We start from the raw sequence: 20,136 nt of genomic DNA, 5'->3' as shown, positions 1-20,136 counted from the left end.
TGTGTGCACTCACTTGGAAGGGAGTGCTTTTTTGGCATAAACTGTAGAATAATCATGCTAAAATCCACAGACCTAAAGAAGGTAAATAGTGAGGGCCTGAAGTAAGATGCTTGAATCTCACTCAGAAGGGAAAATAAAGTAGACATCAGGGGTTGATTTAGGGAGGGAAATTTGTGGAAGAGGGGTAGAGGAACTGAGGTGGGGAACAGGTGTACGGTGAGGGCAGGGAGAAGAGATACCACAGGGGAGGCATTTCTGTGATGAGACAAAGACCAGAGTCCATGGGGGCTCTTAGGAATCTCTATTGATGAGTCTAGCTGAGTCTACTAGCAGTACATGATATGAAGCTTTAAGTGGTCATCTCCTCTAGCTAGGAGGGACTTCCAGTGGAAGGAGGAGGAGGATACTCACGCTCTCACAAAAACACCCTACGTACAAGATATTCAGGGATTAGAATGAAACAGAGATGAAGGGAAGACAACCAATAACTGGCCCAACTTGAGACCTACCCTGTGGGAGATCGCCAGTCTTTGACATCATCAATGATATTGTGCTATGCCTGCAGACAGGAGCCTAGGATAACTCTTCTGAGAGGCTTCATCCAGCAGAGGCTGGAAACAGATGTACACACCCACAGCCAAACATCAGGAGGCTTTTGGGGACTCTTTGGAAGAGTTGGGGGAGGACACTGAACTCAAAGGAGGACAGTGTGATTGAGGGGTCAGGGACACCACAAGAAAACCTAAAGAATCAACAAATGTGGGCCCATGAGGGCACACAGAGATTGAACCACCAATCAAAGTGCATGCATGGGCTACACATAGACCCCCTCCCCATATGTAGCAGATATGCAGATTGTTCCTCATATGGTTTCCCTAAAAACTGAAGTGAGGACTGTTTCACACTCTGTTGCCTGCATTTGGATTCCTTTCTGCGATTTGCCTGTCTGGTCTCAGTGGGAGAGGAGCTAAAATCTGGACTCTTATTTAGGGTAATAGGGCCAGCTACTGTATACTACATTTATATTCACTATAAAAACCTTACCTCTATTGAACCTGACATGCGACAGTCTTCTCTTCTCTCTTCTTTTCTTACTTATCCTGAGGCAAAGGTTTTAAAGTTATCATTATTGTGCTCTTCATAAGAAAAACATTTAGCTAGTGTTTTAAGTACTTTATATATGATTCCCTACTGTATCTTACATTAGATGTTTACAAACAATATTTTTTTGAAACAGAATCTCACTCTAGCCATGCTGGTCTGAAAACCACTCTATGGACCATGTTGGCTTTAATTCGCAGAGATCTCTGTATCCTCTACTTCCCAAGTTCTGAGATGAAATGCATGGGCCAACAGAACTAGACAAACAGTGTTGAGTTCAGTTGTCAGCAATTGACTATGATTGCTGACTGCTATCCTTCCTACCTTTTCTCAAGAGAAAACATGAGTAATAGTTAGCTTTTAATTAAAACACAAAGTGTAGACACAAAATCTCTCTCTCTCTCTCTCTCTCTCTCTCTCTCACACACACACACACACACACACACACACACACACACACACAAACACACACTCACACACACTTTGTAAACCATTAAACACAAGATTGGGCAGGCTCAGAGTGGTACGGCTCTAGAGTCTTCTGGAAGACTAGGAGGAAGAATTCCAGGCCTGGAGGAGCTAGGAACTCCAGAGGACGACCAACAGAATCAAATACCGAGGACCCTTGGGGCTCTCTGAGACTGAACCACCAACCAAAGAACAAACATGGGGTGGGCAGACACCTCCCTGCACGTATGTAGCAGATGTGCAGCTAGGTCTTCATATGGGTCCCAATCAACTGGGATGGGGGCTATTGAAAAGATCTATTGCCTGTATGTAGAATATATCCTAGCTGCTTTGCCTTGTCCATCCTCTGAGAGAGAGGAAGTGCCTTCCTTGCAGGGACTTGAAGTGCCAGGGTGTGGATATATAGGGCTCCCCAACTACTCAGAGGTGAAGTGGAGGAGGGACAGGGAAAGACTGTGGAATGGGGTGACCACGAGAGGTTCAGTGAGCTAGATGTAACAGAAATGAGAAAAAAATAAATTAAATTTTTGCAAAAAGGATTAAAGATTTGAAATAGAGTGAGCTATCTCTAGCAAGGCTCATCTTAAATCACAGAGCTATATGCTTTAAGATAGAAATAATGGCTCAACAGAAACAGATACAGATGTGTACTAAACAGAAACGTTCAGCATAAACAAGTGTATTTCCTATGGAAAGGGCATATGGCATTGTAAGAACAACCTTTTTCAGAGATAAACATTCACAGCATTCAGGACGAGATTTATAATGCTAAAGTACCAGACTCTGTGGAAAGAAATGAACTAAGTTCAATGTCTTGAACTGTGGAATCACCAAAGTTGCTGGGTACTTGTAAAAGGACACTTTAGACACCATCTTTCTCCCAGCGAAAGGTAGTTTTCTTTTTCTTTTTTTCTTTTTTTTTTTTTTTTTTTTTGTTTGTTTGTTTGGTTTTTTCGAGACAGGGTTTCTCTATATAGCCTTGGCTGTCCTGGAACTCACTTGGTAGACCAGGCTGGCCTCGAACTGAGACATCCGCCTGTCTCTGCCTCCCAAGTGCTGGAATTAAAGGCGTGAGCCACCAAAGCCCGGCGAAAGGTAGTTTTCTGCTGAAAACTCAAAACAGCTCATTAGGAAACACTATTTGTTTCCTGGAGTTATGTATGGTATAATTCTTAAAAATATCTTATGTTGTCATCTTTGGGGTCCTAGGTTATAAAATTTCAGACATAGAAACAGTGGGCATTTATCCATGTTAGACCACTTGCCAATGACCCTTATTTCAGTGACAAACACTGTCACAAGCAAAAATACTGCAGTCGAGCAACAATTGATCTAGTTTGTCCTTTGGCTTGGTTGATGGTGCATGAGGTGAAGTACTCAACTACATCGAGATCCCGGGGGCATGCTGTTCTTTTGTTGTGGTCAAACAGTCTCTTCTCCAGCTCACACTTCATGTGTGCTAAGCTTTCTAACTACATGCCTCCGAGTTTCTCACAATCTTCCTATAATTTTAATATTTCTGACTTACAAAATTGTCACCCTCAAGAACAGCACTAAGATTGAAGAAGAGAAGAAACGGTACCTGTTTAACATTCGTGCATTTTCATGATATGTTTCTAAAAATTGTACCATTTCACGTTTATTATTTAAATCTGCAAGTTCGATGGGCGTTATTCCAAACTGTAAGATAAAAAATATTGCAGTTAACAAAAAGGCTTGTTTCTCAACTGAAAGTTCATCACAGATTTTGTGAACATAAATACACACTGGAAAGAGTCACAAGAGACCATTTATGCTACAACACCTGTCACTTTCTCACACACTGCTGTCTTCTTCCCTTTGACACACCTTTCCCCTGCCCAACATTGTCTATGAACACCACTCCCTTCCAGAACTCTCCCCAAACACTCAATGGCTCCAGTCATCTTAGCTCCATGGAGTAGGGCCTCCATTGCCACAGCCCTGAAACAGAGAGTACAGTTTGGTAGGCCCCTGTTGAAGGAGTGTGCTCAAGAGGTGTCTGGAGCAGAGTTTCTCAATCTGTATTTCAAATACATTTCTTTACTAAACTAAGAATTATCTCACAAGCTCAACAGCATCTCCTATGGACGCCAAAACCTTTTAAAAATTAAATAATGCTTTTTGCATAGTTTCTCCAATGATCAAATTTCCTAAGTTGCCTGTCACCTCTCTCCTTTTCCTGTCTACCCTCATCCCTGAACAAAACCTACATCAGTACCTTCTTTGCTGCAAGACATTTTAATTTATTTTACAATCATTTAACTTGAAATAAATTGATTTGTATTGTCTGTGTATATGTGATGTGTGTGTGTCCATGTGGTCCTAAATCCTTTATTTTTGAATTTTAAAATCAAGTCCCATTCTGAGACAAAATATGCTATGCTGTGTTTTTTGGAACTAACAACTAAAAATACGAAAAACCTATTTGGAGAAAATACCATTCCTCTGAAGAGACTCAGTGAGAATGCTTGAGCTTCTGCATGTAGAAAATAGGTCTGAGTGTCACTGCTAAAAGTATATTGGAAACAAAGTTGAAAGATCTTTACCCGATTTTTGGCTTCAAAATCTACGTCGTGCTCAAGGAGCATTTGTGTAATTGGTATGTTACCCCTGGATACAGCGTGGTGGAAAGCTGTATTCCCAGTGGCATCTATCAGGTTTGCATCAGCATCGTGGGCCAGCAATACAGAAACACAATCCACATTTTCTTGCTGGGTGGCCTGTGGAAATTGTACAAAGAAATATATGTTCGATTCAAAGACGCCAAGGGAGACATTTCTACCACTGCACTGAATCGTTTCCCTTAAATCAAACATAGAGCTTCAGTTATGCATATTATCCCTCTATTTTGACACAAAGTCTTCTCAAGTACCCCAGGCTTGCCTAATTTTATAATCTCCCCACCATATATATCTCTTTACAAGTGGTAGAATTTAAGGATTCTGCCAACACACCTAGATAGTCTAAAAATTCAGGTCTGTGCTGGTTGGCTGTTGCAGTGCAGAGATTGGTTAGCTGGTTAGGTTTTGTTCTTTTTGACAATTTGACATAAGCTTAACACACCTGGAAAGATCCTCACTTGAGGAATTGCCTCAAGCAAATGGCCTCTGGCCAACTATGTGGAGTATCTTTTTTTATATAATTTAGATAGAAGTAGGAAAGCCTAGGATCTTAGGGGTGGGGCACACCTGGAAAGAAAGTTCTCACTTGCTCTTTTTTTTTTTTTTTTAAAAAAAAAGCTGAGCAAGCCTTGGTAAAAGCCATGGACAAGCTGCATTCTCCTGTGATCTTGGGATTTAGTTCTTCCCTCTGGTTCCTGATTGGAGCTCCTGCCTTGGCTCCCCTTGAGAATGAAGTGTGATGTGTAAATGTAAGCCAAATAACCATTTCCTTTCCTGAGTTGGTTTTGGTCAGTGTTTTATCACAGCAACAGAAACCAAACAAGGACACACTCTAATCCATTTCATGCCAAAACAGATGGCCAATAGCTACCTTGATCAGGGGTGTGCTGCCTTCATCATCCTGGATGTTAATATTGGATTCGTTTTCTAGTAACAGTATCACTGCTTCAGGATGGTTGTGGGCACATGCATAGTGTATGGATGTCCTGCAATGGAAAGGACATTTAGGGACATTTTTGAATGCTAAATAAGAAGCCCATCACCTTTAACTACTACATAGTATGAAGATAATTTCCTTCTGATGTAAGAAAGTAACCAGAATTTCCTTATTTATTTCTGTCTACTCAAATGTTCATTTGCTGTGTGTGCTAGGGATATAGTGCATGGCTGTCCCCATTTAAGGGAGGTGTTCTATCACTACCTTCATCCCTGCACAAAGCAGCCTGTCTGAATCCTAGAAAAGGTCCCAGTAAATTGATCTCAGTTTGAATTTAAATCCTACTCTAATATCTGGCTCTTACTAGTTACTACTTGGGATTTCTACGAGCTTCATGACTCCATTTCCCAATCCAAAGAATGGAGATTAAACATAGTATCCGTCTTACACGGGGCTGCGGTGATGCTTTTAGTTTGGATGGGCAAGAACTGCTAGAATTACAAACATTTACAGCTCCCGACGGCTAAGCATTTGCCTCTCATGATAATGATTTCTCTTCCTTGTGATAACAAACACAACATTTCAGTGAAGGAAAAACAGGATTCTATCAACAGTACACATACAAAGATTTTATATTCAAAGAGTTTTACATTTCTTTAAAAAAATCTGTCTAACCAAACAGGTCTTGAACTAGATAATCCTCCTAACTCATCCTAAATAGTGGCCGGTGACACTGTGGTTACTTTCTTTTATCATTCACAGTTTAGCCTCTCTAACATTGGAATGTCATTTATGATTTCTAATTTTTTTATACTTATAATTGGCAGAATTTTTAACTTTGATACTCTATAAAAAAACAAAAGGTTATCATGAAACCCATTGCGCCTTACAGTAAAAAAGTCAGATTCCACAGGTAAATGACATTTATACAGATCACTAGTATATATGTAAATCTTTAAAAAACAAACAAAACTCTAAACTCTCAGTCATCAATGCTTTGATTTTTTTTTCTTTTCCACATTTCTGTTTTATGACCATGAGTAGTGTGTCTGTACGTTGGACAATCAGGAACACAACTTAGTCCTTAGGTAATAGATATAGTATTCATGGTAATCCAGGCACCAAATGGTAGCAAAGCCGGACCTCATGCTTTGCCATAAAATGATCAATGTGCTCTTGACTGACACCAAGACCGGGTAACTATTCCTACAAGCTGAAAACCTATGTCATCCTAGCTCCCTCGCTTGATACTCCAAAAGCTTTAAGCAAAATGAAACTCGGGTTCCAAAGTGTATGGTTCATTTCATTTCGTATTTAAATTTATAGAATGTGAGGAAGCTTGACTGGGCAGAGAAATATAAAGGTATAAGAATGGAAAGATCTGGATAGATAGTAGAATGTGTATTCTACACAGTAAATATCTAAGTTATGTGTGGGGGTAATAAATGGACTGACAGAATGAATAACTACAGTTGCACAATTCAGTGTTTGTACAGAAAACATCCAATAAGCAAAAGAATACCTTAAAACTGTAGTTTGTAATTTTTTCTTCTTTTATATGAAGCTCCAATTAAAAGACTAGCCCCTTAGAACTACAAATGATCAAGAAGCTGTGGAGTATGGAAATATACTGTTGTCATTGATTCCCCTTTATTACCTAGTACTACATCAAAAAAATGGGGCAAAGAACTAAACCAAGAATTCACAACAGAGCAATCTCAAATGGCTGAGAATCACCTAAAGAAATGTTCAGGTCCTTACTGCTCAGAGAAATGCCAATCAAAGACCCTGAGATTCTACCTCACACCAATCAGTAAGGCTAAGATCAAAACCTCAGGTGACAACACATGTTGGGGAGAATGTGGAGAGAGAGGAATACTCCTCCATTGCTGGTGGGTTTGCAAACTGGTACAACCACTGTGGAAATCAATTTGGAGGTTCCTCACAAAATTGGAAATAGATTGACCTGATAACCCAGCAATACCACTCTTGGGAATACACTCAAAAGATGCCCCACCATGCCAAAAGGGCACGTGTTCCTCTTTGTTCATAGCGACCTTCTCTGTGATACCCAGAAGCTGGAAACAACCCAGATGTCCCACGACAGAAAAATGGATACAGAAATTGTAGATCCTTTAAACAATGGAATACTACACAGATATCAAGAGTAAGGACATCCTGAGTTTTGCAGGCAATAGGATGGAACAAGAAAATACCATCCTGAGTGAGGGATCTCATGCCCAGAACGACATGCATGGTATAGAATCACTAATAAGTGGATATTTGCCAAAAAATGAATAGTACAAAATACCCAAGATAGAGTCAAGAGAACTCAAAAAGGTCAACAAGTTGAAGTGCCCAAGTGAGGATGCCTCAGTGCCACTTGAGAGGGAGAAGAAAGCAACCATAAGCGGGGAGGGAGGCAGAAGACTGGGAGGGAAAATGGATGTGGGGAACAGAGGGGAACAGGTTCTGGGATTTGCTGGAGGAAAGTACTGAAGTCCTGAGGGCCAGCAGAAAGAATGAAAACAGGCAACCTTGGGAGGTAGGAGGTTTGGGGACCCTCCAGAATGTACCAGAGACCTGGGAGGTAAGAAACTCTCAGGACTCAAAGGGAAGAGTCCTTAGATGAAATGTCCTACATCTGGAAGAAAAAATCTGTAGAGCCCACCTCCAACAGAAAGAGAGGGCATCGAGTGAGGGATGGGATTGCTACCCCCACAGTCAAACTTCTGACCCATAATTGTTCCCGTCTGAAAGAACTGCAGGGACACAAAGGGAGAAGAACCTGAGAGAAAGAAGTTCCAGTGCAAGGCCCAAATTGGATCCAGCTGAAGGGAAGGCTCCAAGGCCAGACACTATTACTGAGTATATGGAGAGCTCACCAAAAGGGACCTATCATGACTGCCCTCTGAAAGACCCAACAAGCAGCTGAAAGAGTCAGATGAAGATATTTGCACCCAACTAATGGACACAAGCTGCTTACCTCTGGGTTTGAATTACAGAAAAGCTGAAAGAAGTTGAAGAGAAAGGTGACCCTGTAGGAGGACCAGCAGTCTCACTTAACCTGGAGCCCCGAGATATCTCAGACACTAGGTCACCAACCAGGCAGCATACACTAGCTGATATGAGGCCCCCAACACATCTACAGCAGAGGACATACAGGTCTGGATTCAATCAGAGAAGATGCACCCAACCATCCAGAGACTGGAGGCCCCAGGGAGTTTAGAGGTCTGGTGTGGTCTGGGGTGTGTTAGGGACATCTTCCTGGAGACAAGGGGGTGGAACTGTCAGAGGGTGGACCAAAGGGAGTAGAATCTTGAGTGTTAAAACAAATAATGATAAAAAGGAAATAAGAATGGGGGACTGGGATGGTTGGTAAAACTCAGTTGGTAAAACACTTGCCCTGAAAACCTGAGTGCAGATGTGGGGATGAGGGGATCCCCAAAGCTTACTTGCCTGCAAGTCTGAGATTCAGTGTGCTCCAAGAGTGTGAATCAAACATACCATGGATTTGGGAGATTGAACATGTCTCTAAAACGGAGGGACCTCGGGGTGGAACTCACAGGGAGGCCTAATGGTCTGAGCTCAGTCCCCAGAACCCACAATGTGGCAGAACAGAACTGTCAAGTGATGAGTCCTCTGACCACCACACACTTAGTTCCACATGTGTGGGACACAGGAAAGTAAGAGGAAGACAATGTCAGTCTCTGTCCTTCACATGTGTCAATGCACACTCGACATGTACACAGGGTGAGAACGGGGAGCAGGGTCATAGTTCCAGTTCAAATGCCTTTGTTTGATCCATTAACAAACATGGGTCATATTGATCTAAGAGTTTTTGTTGTTTTTTTTTTTTTTTTGCATTCAAGTTGACAATTTATCTTATGATAAATTTTTCAGTGTTGTGTATTAGTATTCATGGCCTATATAGTAAAACAAATCTAGACAGGTGGCTTGGCTCTTAACAGCTCTAGTTTTGTTTGTAGAGAACTAAGTTTTGATTGCCAGGAACCACATGGCAGCTCACAACTGTCTATAACCCCAGTTCCAGAGAATGCAGCACCAGGTTCTATCACACATGGTACACAGAAAAAACAAATAAGCAAAGGTCCTCTGTGTGAGTGTGTGTGTGTGTGTGTGTGTGTGTGTGTGTGTGTGTGTGTGTACAAACTTTCAGTGTAAACATAAAATGATGAAGTTTCATTAAGGCCTAGGTGCTGCTGTTCCAGCATGTGCAGGTCTCCTATGCTTTAGAGCATTTCACAGTATAAAACACTGGGGTCCCCAGTTAAAATGAGTCTAAGTATGACCTCGTTCCTTTCTAAGGATGTAGCCCTGGAAGTTGATTTCTCTCACTGCTTGGCCTTGAGTGCCCCTAACCTTTTTCACCTTCTCTGCACACGCCCCACAAGCAATTTCATGCCCCATTACCTGCCCGTCCTATCATATTCATCCACATGATGTTGACTGGACTGGATTAATCTTTGCATTATATCATGGTCACCCACACTGGCCACTCATTGTAGTGGACCCATGGGGTGATACCCGATCAGGTAGAGGGGAAATTTCTTCTTTTTCTGATGATGCATGCTTCTAAAGCCCAGACATGAATGCCACAGGCAGGTGTACCAGAGTCCCCTTTTGGGGACTTGTATTGACTGGACACTGTAATTGAGATTGTTCTGCATTATTAGGGCCTAGGGCCACCTAAGACATTTCCCTCTCTTTTCTCCCCTTTAGCTGATCACTGCCTCCCAAGTTCTACAATAAGTGTTTGCAGAAGAAAAAGGCAAGTCTTGCCAGTGAAACACAGGAGAGTCCTGCCAGTTCAGTATGAACTGAACTGTGCTTCAGCATCTAGCAGTACAGCTGTGCTGGCACCACCACAGTGACATGCTGTGAGCACACAATGGTGCTGGCTTAGCAGCTGGAAGCTCTGCTTATGCTCTGTGCATGCCTGCCTCAGTCTCCAGGGCCAGGAGCCCACCCTCCTTGGTCCACTTACAAAGCACTGTCAGTTTCAAGTCTGCAGTACATCTACCTGTACGGCCTTCAAAGGGAATAGGGAGAGGAATTATGTGATGGTTCAGGTCCTTAGCAGCTCTGTAACCCTGGGAACATGTGACCCCAAGAATAGCTTGCTGGTATTTCCTCCCAGAAGTATTTTGTTCCCCTTTCTAAGGAGGACCTAAGCATTCACACTTTGGTCTTCCTCCTTCCTGAGTTTCACGTGGTCTTTGAATTGTACCTTGTGTATTCTGAGCTTTTGAGCTAATATGCACTTATCGGTGAGTGCATGGCATGTGTATTCTTATGTGACTGGGTTACCTCACTCAGGATGATACTTTCTAGTTCCATCCATTTGCCCAAGGATTTCCTGAAGTCATTGATTTTAATAGCTAAGTAGTAGTTCATTGTTTAAAAGTACCACATTTTCTGTATCCATTTCTCTGCTGAAGGACATCTGAGTTCTTTCTGGCTTCTGGCTATTATAAATAAGGATTCTATGAACATATTATGTGTCCTTGTTATACGTTGGAGCATCATTTGGGTATATGCTCAGCAGAGACAGAAGCAAAGGCCATCCAGAGACTGCCCCACCGGGGGACCCATCCCATCATATACAGACACCAAACCCAGACCCTAATGCGGGGGGCCAAGAAGTGCTTGTTGACAGCAGCCTGATATAGTTGTCTCCTGAGGGGCTCTGCCAGAGCATGACAAATACAGAGGAGGATGTTAACAGCCAACCATTGGACTGAGCCTGGGGTCCCCAATGGAGGAGTTAGAGAAATGACTGGAGGAGCTGAAGGGATGTGCAACCCCATAGGAAGAACAACAACAGCAACCAACCAGACACCCCAGAGCTCCCAGGGACTATTCCACCAACCAAAGAGTACACATGGAGGGACCCATGTCTCTAGGCGAATATGTAGCAGAGGATGGCCTTGTTGGACTGCACTTAAAGGAGCAGCCTTTGTTCCTGTGAAGGGTCAGGCTCCAGGGTAGGGCAATGTAAGTGCAGGTAGTCAGTAGACAGTGGGTGGGTGGGTGGGTGGGTAGGTGGGTGGAGGAGCACCCTTATAGAAGCAGTGTAGGGGGGATCATATAGGTTCTTCTGGTGGAGAAACTGGGAAAGGGGATAACATTTGAAATGTAAATAAATAAAATGTTCAATAAAAAAGAACACACACAAACACACACACACACACACACACACACACACACACACACACAATCACACACCAAGAGCCTGAACTGATGAAGAAAATCCTGAGTTAGTAAATCCAGCTATCATTATCTTATGATTAATTTTCCAGTGTTGTACATTAGTGTTAATGGCCTCTATATTAAGACAAATCTAGACTTGTGGCTTGGCTGATAACAGCTCTAGTTTTGTTTGTAGAGCACTCAGTTTTGATTCCTAGCACCAACATGGCAGCTCACAACTGTGTATAGCTCCAGTTCCAGGGCAGCAAGCACCTGATTCTATCACACATGGTGTATCAAAAATGCCTATGGGCAAAACTCCCAAGTTTGTGTTTCTCTCTCTCTCTCTCTCTCTCTCTCTCTCTCTCTCTCTCTCTCTCTCTCTCTCTCTCTCTCTGTGTATCTGTCTAGTAAATTTCAGTGTAAATGTCATAATAAATTGATGTAGTTTCACTAAGGCCTGGGAGCTGCTGTTCCATGGTGTGCAGGTCTCATACGCTTAAGAGCATTAAGCGGGAACACAATGAAAAGGAACCTAAGCATGACTATTAGGATTGAGCCCTGACAGTTGATTTTTCTCCCCGCTTGGCCCTGATTGTCCCTGACAATTCCCACCCCTGTATACCAATCCCCCCTCACCAATTTCAAGCCCCATTACCTGTTTCTTCTATCACACTCATCCACATGATGTTCATTGGAGTGGATTAATCTCTGCAGTGTATCCAGGTCCCCAACACCAGCTGCTTGTTGCAGTGGACCTATTGGGTCATATCCAATCCTATACAGAACAAATTTGTTCTCTTCCGGAGGTTTCCTGCAACTACAGCACAGACAACAACGCCACAGGCGGGTGTACCAGCGTCGCTTTCTGGGCACTTTTTTTGTCCGTACCTCATAATTGAGGTTTCCTTCCATTCTTGAGGCCTAGGGCCACCCAGGACCTTCTTTCCCTCTCTCTCCTTCCCTTTAGCTGACTGCTGCCTCCCAAATTCGACTGAAAAAGTTTGTTGAAAAAAAATGCCAATTGTTCGCTAGAGAAACTCACGAGACTCCTGCCAGTTCAGTGTCTACTGAACTATATGCTTCAGCACCTAGCAGTACAGCTGTGTTGGCACCACCAGTGACATGCTGTGAGCACACAATGGTGCTATGCTTATGCTCTATGCCTGCCTGCCTCAGACTGCAGTGGCAGGAGACCACCCTCCTTGGTACCTGTGCAAAGCACTGTCATGTTTGACTCTGCAGTAGATCTACCTGCATGGCCTTCAAAGGAAATACTGAGGGGAGTTAGGTGATGGTTCAGATTATTTGCAGCTGTGTAGCCCTGGCAAGATGTGGCCCTAAGACTGGTCTGATGGAGCAAAGAATAAATCATCTTGAGTTAGTAAACCTAGACCCAATACCACAAATATTTTATGTGTTCTCTTTAAGGATGTTAGGGTTTTTTTCAATCCTTCCCTTGTCCCTCTTGCTCCTGCCTCACTCACTATGCCCGTGCTTGCTCCAAGCCCTGCTCCCTCCAGCCCTGCTTTCTTTTGCCAGAGTACACTGTAGCTGTATTCAGATCCCATATGAGGGCATCAGATGTCATTACAGATGGTTGTGAGTCTCCATGTGGTTGCTGGGATTTGAACTCATGATATCCTGAAGAGCGGCAGTGCTCTTAACTGCTGACCCATCTTACCAGCCCAAGGATGTTAGTTTTTAAGGATCTTATATGAGAACTATAATCTGAGTAACCACAGTGGATTCCTACCTGGTAAGAAACCAGTGGGGAGAAGAATATCTTCCAAGGAAGAGGAAGTAGTGTATAGTGTTATGAAGAGATAAAGAAAAGCTAGAATAGGAGGGTTTAATAAGAGGTAATTGGGAGAGACAGGTAGAGGCATAGCGTACACCCTTCCACCTCCCTCGCCTGTTTTAGGCCCCATTACCTGCCCTATTATATTTATCCTATTATATTCCTCAAGATGGTGTTGACTGGAGTTGATGAGTGTCTCCGTTGTATCCAGGTCACCCATGCTGGCAGCCCATTGGTATGGGCCCATGCATTCATATCTGATAAGGCAGAGGCTCAGTTTCTTTTGGTTATACAAGCACTCACACAACCTTGGCAAGCAGGCCTAGGTAAAGGAGGAAATAAGGGGAGGGACAACAAACACTCAAGGCTCTTTGGAAAACTACATAGAAATCAGCTACTCTAGAAGCTTCCCGTGTGTGTGTGTGTGTGTGTGTGTGTGTGTGTGTGTGTGTGTGTAGCCTTGGATGTCCTGAACCTAGCTCTGTAAACCACACTGTTCTCAAACTCATAAAGACTTACATGCCTCTGCCCCCTGAGTGCTGGGATTAAAGGTATGGGCCATCACCACCCTGCTCATTCTGGGTACTTCATAGAAATGAAATCATCTAATATAGAAATGTCATCTTTTTGGTGTTTGGATTTTTCAACAGAGTTTAATGTTTGTAATGTTTATTCATGTTGTAGGATATTATCAATATCTCCTTTCATATCTAGATACTAGTCCATTGTATTAATACACCCCACTATGTTCACCCATTCAACACACTGTGTTGTTTTGGGTTTCTCTCTTTTGTCTTTTATAACTTCTATGCACATTCAGGTGCTCGAGGCTCTACTATTTCATATTTACAGTTCCAACAGGAATAAGAAGGTTCCCAGTTCTCAGTTCCTTTATAGTCTCACATGTGCTCTAGCACTTGTAGATGACAAGTGCTCCACCACTGACCTACATGCTCAGCACATATACATATGTTATATATAAGTGATAAAGTTATAAAACTATGTATAAAATATATTTGTCAACTCCAGTCCACTGCTCTATGAACTGAGGTAGAGAAGTCTCCACAAAACAACTCGATAAAGTACTTGCAAACTGAATTCATGAACACATCAAAACCACCATCCATCATGATCAAGTAGGCCTCATCCCAGGGATGCTGTGATGGTTTGGTTTATAAAAACTCATCAAAGTAATCTGCTATATAAACAGACTAAAAGAAATAAATCAGGGATTGAGGATGTTGCAGTGACTGAGGGAACAGTTTCAATTTCATGAAGTCTCATTTATCAATTTTCATCTCACTGCCTGAGGCATTGGTGTTCTGTTCAGGAAGCTGTCTCCTGTACCAATGCGTTCAAGGCTATTTGCCACTTCCTCTTCTACTAATTTAGTGTAACTCTCTTTACATTGAAATCTGTGATCCACCTGGACTTGACTTTTGTGCAGTGTGATAAGTCCAAGTGGGTCTATTTGCAGTCTTCTACATGCAGACATCCCGGATGATCAGCACCATTTGTTGAAGATGCTTTATATATATATTTTTTGTATTGTATGGCTTTGTATTCCTTGCCAAATTATCAAGTGTCTGTAGGTGTGTGAATTTATTTCAGGGTCTTCCATTCAATTCCTCCGACTGAACTGTCTGTTTCTATATCAATACCATGTAGTTTTTATTACTATTGCTCTGCAGTACAGCTTGAGGTCAGGGATGGTGATTCCTGCAGAACTTCTTTTATTGTCTGGGGTTGCTTTAGTTATCCTGAAATTTTTGTTTTTCTGTAGGCAGTTGAGAATTTCTTTCAAGATCTGTAAAGAATTGGAGTTTTTGTGGGAATTGCATTTAATCTGTAGATTGCTTTTGGTGAGAGAGTCATTTTCACAGTTAATCCTACAGATTCATGAGCATGGGAGATGTTTCCATCTTCTAATATCTTACTCACTCTCTTTCTTCCAAGACTCGAAGTTCTTGTTATACAGGTCCTTCACTCTCTTGGTTAGAGTTACACAAGGTATTTTATATTACTTCTGTTCATTGTAAAGTGTGCTGTTTCTCTAATTTCTTTCTTGGCCAGTTTATCATTTTATATAAAGGTGGGCTACTGGTTTCGTTGAGCTAATTTTTTATCCAGCCACTTCACTGTCGCTCTTTATTAGCTGTAAGACTTCTCTGGTAGAATTTTGGGGTCACTTCTCTGTACTGTCATATCAACCACAAATAGTGATACTTTTACTCCTTCTTTTCCAATTTGTATCCTTTGATCTCCTTGAGGTGCCTTCTTGCTCTGTCAAGTACTTCAAGGACTATAGTTGAGAGATAGTGGTGGAGTAGGGAGCCTTGTCTGTCTCTGATTGTAGTAGAATTGCTTTCAGTTTGTCTCCACTTAGTTTGATGTTGGTTCTCTCCACTTGCTATATATTGCTTTGATTTCATTTAGGTATGTGCCTTGTATTCCTAATCTCTCTAATACTTTTACCATGAAGGGGTATTGGAGTTTGTTAGAGAACTGTTTAGTATCTAATGAGATGATCATGTGATTTTTTTTCATTTAGTTTACATGGTGAATTACATAGATGCATTTTCATATATTGTTGGAGTCCAGCCTCAACACAGGATTAGGGTTTTCAAATGGAAGCAAGGATATCTGGAAGGCACATGAGAAAATTAGGGAAAGACTGAAGGAAGCTGAGGAGGAGGGCGACCCTTTAGGAGGACCAGCAGTCTCAATGTATGTGGACCCCCAAGATTTCAAACACAGGACGACCAAAAAGGCAGCATATGCCAGCTGATATGAGGCCCCCAACACATATACAGCAGAGGGGTCTGTGTTCAGTCAGAGAAGATGCACCTAACCCTCAAGAAACTTGAGACCTCAGGAAGTATAGAGCTCAGGTGGAGTAAGGGGTGGGGGTGGGAACAACCTCATGGAGAAAGGGGGTGGGTTGGAGGTATGGGATGTGGAAAAGTGGGAGGGGGAGGGTGGAGCAGGGTGGGATAAAATCTGGACTTTGAATGAATGAATGAAGGAAAGATAGAAAGAAAGACGGAAAACACACAGGCATTTTTTCCTCCCTTCTTCAGTCTTCTCTTCCTCCCTTCTCTTCCCCTCTCCTCCCCTCTCACCTCTTTCCCTTTCAGGTCTGCTGGAGCCTGCTGGGGCGAGGGGTTGGTGCAAGACATTCACTCTCCAGGCCACCTGGCAGGTAGGTGGCTGGCGGGAAGGAGGAGGCAGGAACCGCGATGGCGCCTAAGAAGCATGGCGGTGGTGGAGGGGGTGGCTCAGGGACCAGCGCGGGGTCGGAGGGAGGCGGCTTCGCCGGTTCCGCGGCGGGCGGCGGGGTGGCAGCGGCTTCTGGAGGCAAATCCGGCCGCGCGGGCTGTGGAGGCGGAGGCAGTTACTTGGCCTCCTCCTCCTTGGCGGCTGCAGGGGCGGTGGTGGCTGCGGTGTTACAGGTGAAGAAGCTGAAAATGGAGCATGTCCAGACTGACCACGAGCTTTTCCTCCAGGCCTTTGAGAAACCAACACAGATATATATGAGCAATTTCCCCTGTGTTCTGCGTTTAACGCACATATTTGCGGTTGGGTTTTCTCCAACAGAAAGTGATTTCACTACTGGCATATTAATAAGCACGAATAGGTTTTTATTCCAACTCCAAACACTGTGGTTGAACAACATCACCTCAATCTTTAATATCCTTATAAGGTATTGCATTTTCACATTCTTTATTTATAAAGGGTCAATACTGCTCTTTAGGGCTAGCACACTCTCTTTCAGGCTAGCACACTCCCTTTAGGGCTAGCACACTCTCTTTCAGGCTAGCACACTCCCTTTAGGGCTAGCACACTCTCTTTCAGGCTAGCACACTCCCTTTAGGGCTAGCACACTCTCTTTCAGGCTAGCACACTCCCTTTAGGGCTAGCACACTCTCTTTCAGGCTAGCACACTCCCTTTAGGGCTAGCACACTCTCTTTCAGGCTAGCACACTCCCTTTAGGGCTAGCACATTCTCTTTCGGGCTAGCATACTCCCTTTAGGGCTAGCACACTCTCTTTCAGGCTAACACACTCTCTTTTAGGCTAGCACACTATCTTTCAGGCTAGCCCACTCTCTTTCAGCTAGCCCACTCTCTTTCAGGCTAGCAAACCCTCTTTTAGGCTAGCACACTCTCATTCAGACTAGCTCACTCTCTTTCTTGCTAGCACACTCTCTTTTAGGCAAGCACTCTCTCTTTCAGGTTAGTACACTCTCTTTCAGGTTAGCACACTCCCTTTAGGGCTAGCACACTCTTTTTCAGTCTAGCACACACCCTTTAGGGCTAGCACACTCTCTTTCAGGCTAGCACACTCCCTTTAGGAAAGGGAAAAACGAGTTAACTCTTATGGAATGAAGACTTCAAGATGTATATGTGGATCAAATTGATCCTAAACTTGAATGTATTCTGGTTATTTTACCTTCAATTCATTCTCCTTCCAGGCTCATTATGCAAAGGGAAGATAGTATTGTGTAATATGTTTTCTTAGCTCATAAACAAAATTGAAGAATTATATAAAAAAGTTTTCTAAATTAATTATAAAAGACAGAATAAGACTCCATCAATTGTCAGGAACAGATCTGGCCAAAATTGTGGTACCTCTGCCTACTGTTGAGATTATTTATATCATTATGGGTGATACATGAGGATTTGCAAAGAGCTTCGAATAACTACTTAGAAATTAATAACAAATATCTGAAAAGTAAACATATATAGTTTATAAAAAAAAACTAATTGGATCCTCCCATGCATTATAAAGAGAACACCAATTCTAGAGGCACCAACATTTTATACTGATGCAAACAGGATAGGGATGGCAGGTTATGAGTCACAGAAAACAAGCAAGGTGATCAAAAGTCCATATACATTGGTTCAAAAGTCAGAATTGTATGCAATCCTTATGGTATTATTAGATTATCTTGAATCTCTTCATATAGTTATTGATTCCTTATATGCAGAAAGAGCTGTTTTGCATATAGAGACTGATGATTTTGTTCCTGATATCTCAAAATTAACTTTGTTACTTATGCAATTGTAACAGATCATGAAAAGTAGAAACTGCATTATATATTACTCATATTTGGCTTCTTACAGGTTTGTCAGATCCAATGGCACAAGATAATGAGGAAAATAACCAAGTACTAATGGGAAAGATGTTAGAAGCCTCAAACTTTCATGAGAAACATGTTAGTGGGAAAGGTTTAAAGAAAACATTTCTATCACTTGACAACAGGCATAGAAATAATAAAAAATTATCTTGCATGTGCTTTATATAACCAAACTCTATTACCTGTTGGCAGTAACCCTAGGGGTACCAAAAGAAATGACATCTGGCAGATGGATGTTTTTCATTCTGCAGAATTTGAAAAACAGAGCTATATACACCATAACATTGACAGATACTCAGGGATTCATTCAATGGCCAACTGCTTTAAGTTCTGAGAAGGCTGATTTTGTTATTACACACTTATTGGAAATAATGGCAATTATGGGGATGTCTACACAAATTCAAACTGAATATGCTACCACATGTGTATCCAATAAGATGAAGCAATTCTTGGCATATTATAATATAAAGTATGTTACTGGTATACCACACAATCCTACAGGACAACAATTATAGAAAGAGACAATCATACCTTTAAAAAGATGCTTACTAAACAAAAAGGGAGAATAAAAACCTACAGGCAGAGTAAATAATGCATTATCAACTCTCAATTTTCTTAATGTTGCGGGGAAAGGAACAGCAGCAGCTGAGAGACACTGGGTTATCGAAAAAACTGAGGCACTAGGCAAGCCAATATACTATATGAATGTGTTGATATTAGAATGGAAACCTGCAATAGTTTTAAGATTTGGAAGTTGGTCTTGGTATGCATAATTATTCTATTATATCTGACTTTTCTATATCTTTCTCCTTCTGATCTGGTGATTTCTGTGACACTGGGTGTTCCCTGATGTAATGATTCTTAAAACAATCAAAACTTGAGGCCTAGGGGGACATCACAGCACAGTCCTAAAGGCCCAGGTGTTCTCATTCTGGGAACAATGCAATAACTGCACAATGGTAGTTTCAGATTAACGTTTGATTTGCAAAGAAAGTTTGTAGAAATTATGTCTTCAAATATTAGAAAAAGGAAGCAGAGTCACATACTGCTAGAGTCATACACGGCCCATTGCCAGAAAGTGAAGAAATATACTGGAGTCATGAAGATCACTGGTGTGAGAGACACAGCCATGGGATAAGGGAAAATGGAATAAGAGAGCACAAACATGGGATACTTTAATTCAGAAAGGAAAAGCTGTTGCACCATCATGTTCAACAGGTAGAAGCAAAAGCTAGCAGAACTCCTGAGTTAGGGATTAATCTGATACTTTCTAGCCACTGCCTGGTACTTTTGCCCATGCCAAATATTATTAGAGCTTCACAGGAAACTGCATGCAACTGACGTTGTAGCTTTAAACTCTGAAGTATAATAAGTCAAAATTTAAAGTTTAAATAATGATAAGTTTGCAATTTTTGTTTTGGCCATGGCCCTGGGAATAAGGGAAGCTTGAATTTTGGGGGAACAATCTTCATTCTTAATGTTTAATTCCTCGAGAGATGTGGCTGGTCTTTTCATTCTGATCTGGTAATGATTACGCAATGTCTCTTTTTCTACCTGCCATTTCAGTAGCAATAAAACACTGGGTGAGTCAAAGGCAAGAAGAGAGCACACAGAGAGTGACAGGGTGCATGCATGAGGGAAGGAGAGAGAGTGCAATCTCCAACCAAGGAGAGGGTTAACTTGTAAACAGGAGTGAGTGCTAGTGTGCTAGCCTGAAAGAGAATGTGCAAGCCTGAAAGAGAGTGTGCTAGCCTGAAAGACGGTGTGCAAGCCTGAAAGAGAGTGGGCTAGGCTGAGAGTGTGCTAGTCTGAAAGACAGTGTCCTAGACTGAGAA

At 42.2% G+C, this 20,136-nt stretch overlaps 1 protein-coding gene across 3 annotated transcripts in view; it reads right to left on the bottom strand.

The window, feature by feature from the left end:
* LOC143434711 (uncharacterized) overlaps window positions 1-16,625 on the bottom strand; it is a 33,529-nt gene extending 16,904 nt beyond the window's left edge. The window contains exons 1-6 of one of the 3 annotated variants that reach the window (XM_076914261.1): window positions 16,285-16,625; window positions 12,020-12,181; window positions 5,083-5,197; window positions 4,137-4,310; window positions 3,152-3,249; window positions 1,045-1,100 (exon numbers count right to left, since the gene is read on the bottom strand). In XM_076914261.1, coding sequence (XP_076770376.1) covers window positions 1,045-1,100; window positions 3,152-3,249; window positions 4,137-4,178 — 196 coding nt within the window. In that variant the 5' untranslated portion in view covers window positions 4,179-4,310; window positions 5,083-5,197; window positions 12,020-12,181; window positions 16,285-16,625. Of the gene's footprint in view, window positions 1-1,044; window positions 1,101-3,151; window positions 3,250-4,136; window positions 4,311-5,082; window positions 5,198-12,019; window positions 12,467-16,284 lie in introns of those variants that run through there. The other 2 variants (XM_076914262.1, XM_076914260.1) reach the window with 2 other exon arrangements.
* Window positions 16,626-20,136: the final 3,511 nt, after the last annotated feature.

Source organism: Arvicanthis niloticus, chromosome 16 (assembly GCF_011762505.2).
Source record: "Arvicanthis niloticus isolate mArvNil1 chromosome 16, mArvNil1.pat.X, whole genome shotgun sequence".
Classification (NCBI taxonomy): domain Eukaryota; kingdom Metazoa; phylum Chordata; class Mammalia; order Rodentia; family Muridae; genus Arvicanthis; species Arvicanthis niloticus.
The sequence above is the reverse complement of the archived record's forward strand: the minus strand, read 5'-3'. Positions and strand labels throughout refer to the sequence as shown.